This window comes from Cibotium barometz, chromosome 2, assembly GCF_041138505.1.
Source record: "Cibotium barometz isolate CiBa-2024 chromosome 2, ASM4113850v1, whole genome shotgun sequence".
NCBI lineage: Eukaryota > Viridiplantae > Streptophyta > Polypodiopsida > Cyatheales > Cibotiaceae > Cibotium > Cibotium barometz.
In genome coordinates, this window is record NC_141047.1 from 5,804,539 (window position 1) to 5,812,065 (window position 7,527).

Genomic DNA, 7,527 nt, shown 5'->3' on the forward strand with positions numbered 1-7,527 from the left:
TGCTCTGGAGTACAGGGTCTTCACACCCATGACTTCTTCCAAGTGAGCCATTGTCCTACACGCTGAGACCGACACATCCTCAACATCACCTACTACACTCGGGACTGCAAACGTGCCCCCTTCTCCCACATCGTGAAGGTGCTCGATTCCTCCTAGCCCATCAACACAGAAAGTATATATATTCAATTCATAGACCGAGGCAAGGACTACAGGCCATCATCCCTCCTCCTCTTGCCATGTGGGCTCTCTTTGCTTGCCATGTGGGATGTTTTCGGTAAGATATGTAAGAAAGAAGAAGATAAAGATGTGAGAGGAGGTAGGTGTGTTAATGGGTATGTAAGAAGAGTAGTGGATTTTTAATAAGGGAATGGGGGAAATTAAGGGGATGCAGAAGGGGTCCATTTCAGGTGTGTGAGGAAGGGGGGAAAAGGATGTAAATTAATACCTTGGGGAGGTGGGAGGGGGGTCAAAGGTTAGGGTTTGAAAAATCAAAAGAAAAGGTGGACATTTTTGTTTGCTCTACAGACTACAGTGTTTCTCCCTCGTCGCCTCCCCTTCATTTCCAGATGGGGGCCTTCTCCCTCCTTGATGCGTAGCAAACAACAGCCCCCATGCTTAGTATTGCCTGTGATGTTGTAGAGCCACCACACAACATCGCCTCGATGCCACTGTCTGCTTGCTTGCTGAGCCGCCTTTTTAGCATTGGTGCTACGCCATGGGAGACCACTCCGCCTTGCTTAGTCTAGCTAAGCCACACTCTTCTTGCAACACTGACATGAACACCACTACCTTTGCTTGGCCATGACAACTGCTTGTGTAGCCCATCACACAGCTGCATCTTCACACTCCTCTCCGTTGGGTTCCGTCGTTTCTCGTGACTGAGTCCCTACACACCACCACACCTCCCTTTCTTGTTGGTGCCGCCTTGCTTGCTGTGCCCACCACCTTTCTTTGATGCTACAGGCCACCTTTCTTTGATGCTACAATGCACGATGATGGCAATTTGAATTTTTGAATAAATAGAGGTAAGAAAAAGGGCGAAAAAAGCAAAAACCCAAAAGTGCCACGTGGCTTAAGGAGGAGAAGAAGAAGGAAATAGGGAAAGGCTACCACGTGACACCTTTCCTGTAAGATATTGAAGAAGACAAGTTGGGATTTTGAGGCTTCCAAATTCAAATTCTATCCAAACCTCCTCCTCCCCTTCCCGAACCTCCAAATTCTTGCCACGTGGCAGCTTTGTGAATCTCTTCCTTAAGATAATATGGAGACGAGAAGAGATAGAGATAAAGATGACCTAAATTTTGTGAAAATATTATAAAATATAAACATATGGATTAAGCATGAGGAGAAGAAGGAAATAGGGGAAGGATACTACGTGGCACCTTTCCTGTAAGATATTAAAGATGACCTAAATTTTACGAAAATATTATAAAATATAAACATAGCCGATCATGTATTAGTGGAGGTTGTGGGTTCGAATCTAATTGATGGCGTGTATTTTCTACTTTGAAGCCAAATTTTTTTAAAATTTGATATTATTTTGAAGCAAAACCAATGAAATAAATTTTGAAGAAGCACGATTTACTTAATCAGATATTATTTTGAAGCAAAATCAATGGAATAAATTTTGAAGAAGCACGATCTACTTAATTAGATCTAAGATATATTGTAATATATATATTTATAAGTATTTAAATATTTAAGTGTATTTAACTATTATGGTTCTGTCTGTGTTTTTGCCCATCACTGCGCTTTCTCACAAGCTGAGCACCACCATACACACGACTGCGACTAGTGTAGGAGCTACCGCTTGCAAGGTTTTTTTTTTGTTTTTCGAGCCGGGGTCAGAAACGAGGATGGTTGGCTTGCCACAGAGGAAACCTTGAATACAACTGCGACAATGGGTGCGTATGCGAGTCATGGAAACGCGGATGGTTGGCTCGCCACACAAGTCATCACGAAAGAACAGGTCGGATCTCTTCTCAAAGCCCTCACAATGGTGGGGCAACGAGGGACAGCCCCTCCCAATCAACAATTCGGACAAGTCTCCCCGGGTAATTTGCCTGGAAGAAACCCTAAATTCACAGCAGAAGCAGCATCATCATCAGGCTGGGGGATCACGTGAGGAGATTGAAATCCAATGTCTGTGCGAGCAAGGGCAGCTAGATAGGGCTCTGGATGTCCTGTTCCGCATGGATTGGTTTCCCCATGCTGGCGCCTACTTGTCTCTTCTCAAAGCATGCCACAGGAAGAAGGCCTTGCTTCAGGCCAAGCAAGTTTATGCTCATCTTGCTCAACATAGGTTGAAGCTCACCGGCTTGCTCGCCGAGTGCTTGGTGTCAACATTGCTGAAGTGTGGAGACCTTGAAGAAGCATGCCAGATATTTGAAAGATTGCCACACCGAAACACCTTCTCCTGGACAGCCCTGATTTCTTTTTATGCCAATTGTGGCAGAGGCAAAGAAGCACTAAAAATGCATCAGCGTATGCAAGAGGAGGGTGTGGAGCCAAACCAGTATACCTTTGTCAGCGTATTAAAAGCTTGCAGTAGTATAGCTGACCTCCAAGAGGGTAAGAAGGTCCATGCTGATATTCTGAGAAAGGGCTTCTCGTCAGATGCCTTCGTTGGCAACACGCTTGTGAGTATGTATGGCAAGTGTGGAAGCCTTGCTGGGGCAGAGAATGTGTTTGTTAGGTTGTCTCAACACAGTGCTGTGTCATGGAATGCAATGCTCGCAGCATACGTGGAACAGGACAGAGGAGATATGGCTTTACGTTTGTTTAGACAAATGCAAGAGGATGGTGTCAGTCCTAAGCTGCTGACTTTTGTAATTGTCCTTCAAGCATGTGGTAACCTCGGAGAGAATGAACCAGTTACTCCAATGGAGGGGCAGTCAACTAGAGTTGGGTCTCTAGACATTGGGCGGGCATTACATGCTGATGCTTGGAAGGAGGGTTTGCATCTAGATGTCTTTGTTGGTAACACGCTTGTGAGTATGTATGGCAAATGCAATAGCATTGTGGATGCTGCGTATGTGTTTAGTGGATTGCCACAGTGTGATGTGGTGTCATGGAATGCGATGCTTTCAGCATATGTAAAGCAGGACCGAGGAGAAGAGGCTTTGCAGTTGTTTAGAAAGATGCAAGTAAAAGGTACGTGTCCAAATCAGACGACCTTCGTGATGGCCCTTCAAGCATGTGGAATCTTTGCAGATAACAATGAAGCTATTATTGTGGACGGGCAAGCCACCAAAGTGGTGCCTTTGGAAGTCGGCCAGGCTTTACATGACGATGCTCAGAGGAAAGGCTTTGCTTCAAATCTTTTTGTTGGGAGCACCCTTGTGAGTATGTATGGCAAGTGTGGGAGTATTGCAAGAGCAGAAAATGTGCTCTATGGGTTGTCAGAGCGCAATATTGTGTCATGGAATGCAATGCTCTCGGCATATGTCGAGCAGGATCAAGCCGAGAAGGCTTTCCAGCTGTACAGACAGCTGGAAGACAAGGGCATGAGTCCAGATCAACAAACTTTGGCGACTGTCCTTCAAGCATGTTGCACCCTTGCTGAGCGGGAAGAAGCTAGGGTTTTGGATGGGAAACTTATAAAAGGAGTCTCTCTGAATGTAGGCTATGAATTACATGCTGATGCTTGGAGAAAGGGCTTTGATTTAGATGCCTTTGTTGGTAGCACACTTGTGAGTATGTATGGCAAGTGTGGCACCATTGTAGAAGCAGAGATATCGTTTTGTGGGTTGTCCCGGCATGATGTGGTGTCTTGGAGTTCGATGCTCTCAGTGTATGTCGAGCATGGTGAAGGCGAGAGAGCTTTACAGTTGTATAGGCAGATGCATGAGGAAGGCTTTTGCCCAGATCAGCAGACTTTTGTGATTGCCCTTCAGGCATGTGGCATCAATGCAGAGATGGAGGAAGCTGTTTTGCTGGAGGGGCAAATTACCAAGTTGGTGTCTCTGAAACTCTGTCAGGCACTACAGGCTGATGCTCGGACGTATGGTTATGATGTAGACAACTATGTAGGTAACGCCCTTGTGACTATATATGTGAAGTGTGGGGCCATTCTGGAAGCAGAGAGGGTATTCTTTGGGTTGTCAGAGCGCAGTGTCGTGTCTTGGAATGCTATGATCTCTGCATGTGTTCAGAAGGGCCAAGAAGAGAAGGCTCTGTGGTTATTCAGACAGATGCAAGAGGAAGGTGTAAACCCAGACCAGTGGACTTTCCTAGTCACCCTTCAAGCATGTTGCACCTTCACAGTGAAGGATAATGCTGTTGTTGGAGAGCAATTCACCACACTGGTACCTCATAAAATCGGCCATGCCCTACATGATGATGCCAGGAGAAAGGGTTTTTTCACAGATGTCTTGGTTGGGAGTGCTCTTGTGACTATGTATGGCAGGATAGGAAGCATTACTGAAGCAGAGAGTGTATTTGATGGGTTATCTGAGCGTGATGATTTTTTGTGGAGTTCGATGCTCTCAGCATACTTTCAGCAGGGTCAAAATGACAAGGCTTTACAGCTGTACAGACAAATGCAGAAAGAACATATGCCTCTAGATGAAACTACACTTATGTGCATCGTGCAAGCCTTCAGCAAAACAGGAAGCATGGAGATATGCATGGAGCTCCATTTCACAATTGTGACCATTCAGTATGATCTGAATCCACTATTTGAAAACATGCTCATTCATGCATATGGGAGTTGTGCAAGCATGGCAAATGGACAGGCAGTCTTTGATGGACTACCTCAGCCTGATGTTGTGTCATGGAATTCATGCATTGCTGGTTATGCGCGAGAAGGAGATTGTGATGCAAGCTTGAAAACATTCAAAGAAATGCTTTCTGCAGAAGTTAAGCCAAATGAAGTCACATTCCTTTTGCTTCTCTCTGCTTGCAGTCATTCTGGCCTTGTTGACAAAGGTGTAGAATCCATAGAATCCATGAGCAGGGAATACGGTGAAACTCCAGACTTGAAGCATTATGCCAGCATGGTGGACCTCCTTGGGCGTGCTGGGGACTTCACAAGGGTGGAAATCATGTTGTGGAAAATGCCAATGCAGGCTGATCTTGCCATTTGGTTTCGCTTGCTGAGTGCATGCCGTGTACATCAAAATGTGAAGCTTGGTAAACATGCATTTGATTGTGCAGTGCATATACAACCCAATGAAGCTGCTGCTTATGTTATGATGTCAAATATTTATGCTGATGGTGGGTGGATCGCAAAAACAGTTGCACTGTAACAATTTCGAAGATTTGGTGATTATACTTGATAAGAGCATCATCTGAAACAACTGTTTAGTGGAGGCTCGTTTGAGTACTGAGATTGTAGAAGATCAGCCAAGGCTCAAACAGTTCAGTTGGCTCTAAATAAAACTACCACTACAAAGGATCTTCCTTTTCAGAAGATCTGTAGATCAGGTTTAAACAATTAAAACACGACATTGATAGTTGTTGTGCGGCCTTATCTTGGAGTAGACCCAACCAACCTCATCACCTGACTAGGGTAACAATTGACTACATAGGAGACCTACAATCATGGACGCAACTTCTAGATGGGTCTTTGGGCTCCCTTTTGGCCCCCACAACCGGAGAACATTGTATCCTAGGAAGATCTCCTAGTCAGACTCAACGTAGGGCAGCTAATGCGGGCCGACCTAGCATTTGTACTATATATAGACGAGTTCGATTGCTTCCATCATCCAGATTATCAGTTTTGAGATCTACATTCATTGCTTTATGTGTCCTCCTTTTATAGGACATGCAATCTTTTGTTTTAGATATTGTGATCTAAGCTCCCTCACGAGAGCGCACGGGTCGAAGGAAGTTGCCATCGCCTTGGTTTTCATTGGTAATTTGAAATTATTCTCCATCTCTATCTTGTTGCGCTCTTATTCTCTGTGAAGGTACAATCGTCTGTGTTAATGCACAAGTTGTAATTTCTTACATGGTGTCAATGTAGACTCTAGATAAGGCTTTGTAGCAAGATGATATGTAAAGGAGATCTAAAGAAATGGCTCAACCCGTAGGAAACTTCCCCTCGGGCATGATCATCACCGTTTAGCAATGAAGAAATGTTGGATGGTACTAATTACACTTTTTGGAAGTTGAAAATGAAGGCAATGTTGTCTTCCTCTGAGTTGTGGGAGACAATTACTAGAGTGAATGGGATGTCGATTTGCTATACCGAGCCTTGTGGATCCAACTCAAACAAGTCCATTGGATCTTGTTCTTGTTTTGGTGAAGAGGAGGGAGATAGATACTGTATGTTCTATTGTCACCAGCATCAATGATTCTGTTGTGACACTGATTCAGCATGTGTCTATGGCTACAAAAGTCTAGCTGGTTTTGAGTAATCAATATGGGACTACTAATTATACAAGGACACAGAACGTCCAGAAACATCTTGCATTGGAGAAGCTAAAATGTTCTCTACGTAGTGGACATCAAGAGGAACCTAATCTCTATTGTAGCCATCACTGATCATGATTTGAGAATACACTTTGATCAGGATGGTGTAGTCATCTTGAATGTCAATTAGTTTGTCTTGTTGGGAGAGAGATGAGGTGGAACAACCTCTAGAAATTGTCAGCTTTTACTATTGAGTCAATGTGGGTATCAATAAGCTGTGACATGAAAGATTTGGACACGTGAGTTGTGTAGTTTTCAAAGAATTCTCACAAAAAACTAGTTTCACAGCAAAGTCTCGTCTTCACCTAGTCCATGTTGATCTTTGTGGTAAAATGCCAATCGTCGTTGCTTTAGGTGATTCTTCTTATTTTATGTCAATGTTCAACAAATTTAGTAGAAAGATTTATGAGAATAAGACCTCATGAGGCGTTTGAAAAAGTTGAGATTCGGCTAGGAATGTAAAAAATGAGACAAGAAAAAAACCTGAAGATGTTTTCGAGGAGAACTCACTTCTACGAGATTCACAACCTACTGTAAGGAGCAAGGGGTCAAACATCATTGTCATAATCCAAAATAAAATGGTATTGTAGAACACAAGAATTGAACGGTGATCAAACTGGCTCGAAGTATGCTCAAAGGGAAAAGGGTTGCCAAGTATTTTCTAGGTTGAGGCAACTCATGTAGTGCTCTTAGACAGTAAGAATCCACCTGCCATATCACTCATGGTAGTCAAACTGGCTCGAAAGGGTCGACCACCTAGTATCTTTTAGGTTGAGGCAGTCAACAATGTAGTGCTCTTAGACAGTAAGAATCCACCTCCCATATCGCACGAGCCAATCAATGTACATTGAACAAAGAAGATAAAAGAGCAAAAGGGGGCTCAAGCTAATATTGTTGATTATGCACTTACATATAAGATAATGAAGGTTCAAGAGCCCACAAGTTTAGAGGAAGTGTAAGCAGATTCAAATCGGACGAGAGCAATGCACATAGAGTATGGCTTCATCATGAAGAATGCCATTGAGTGAGTGTAGTTAAGCATTGATTTGATGGTTCATACATTGGTTGAGGAATTTGACTTCTAGAAGACATTTGTTCCCATAAGCATAT

General features: G+C 43.6%; 1 protein-coding gene across 1 annotated transcript; it reads left to right on the top strand.

Annotated features, from left to right (window-relative positions):
- The first annotated feature begins 1,919 nt into the window (after window positions 1-1,919).
- LOC147640573 (putative pentatricopeptide repeat-containing protein At3g01580) lies at window positions 1,920-5,249 on the top strand. Its single transcript, XM_086808142.1, has one exon. It carries the CDS (start codon window positions 1,920-1,922, stop codon window positions 5,247-5,249), a length of 3,330 nt encoding a protein of 1,109 aa, XP_086664268.1.
- The last annotated feature ends 2,278 nt before the right edge of the window (window positions 5,250-7,527 follow it).

Bases quoted from the DNA above. Each gene is read 5' to 3' on its own strand.
- LOC147640573 (XM_086808142.1), top strand. From the start codon at position 1,920: ATGGAAACGCGGATGGTTGGCTCGCCACACAAGTCATCACGAAAGAAC.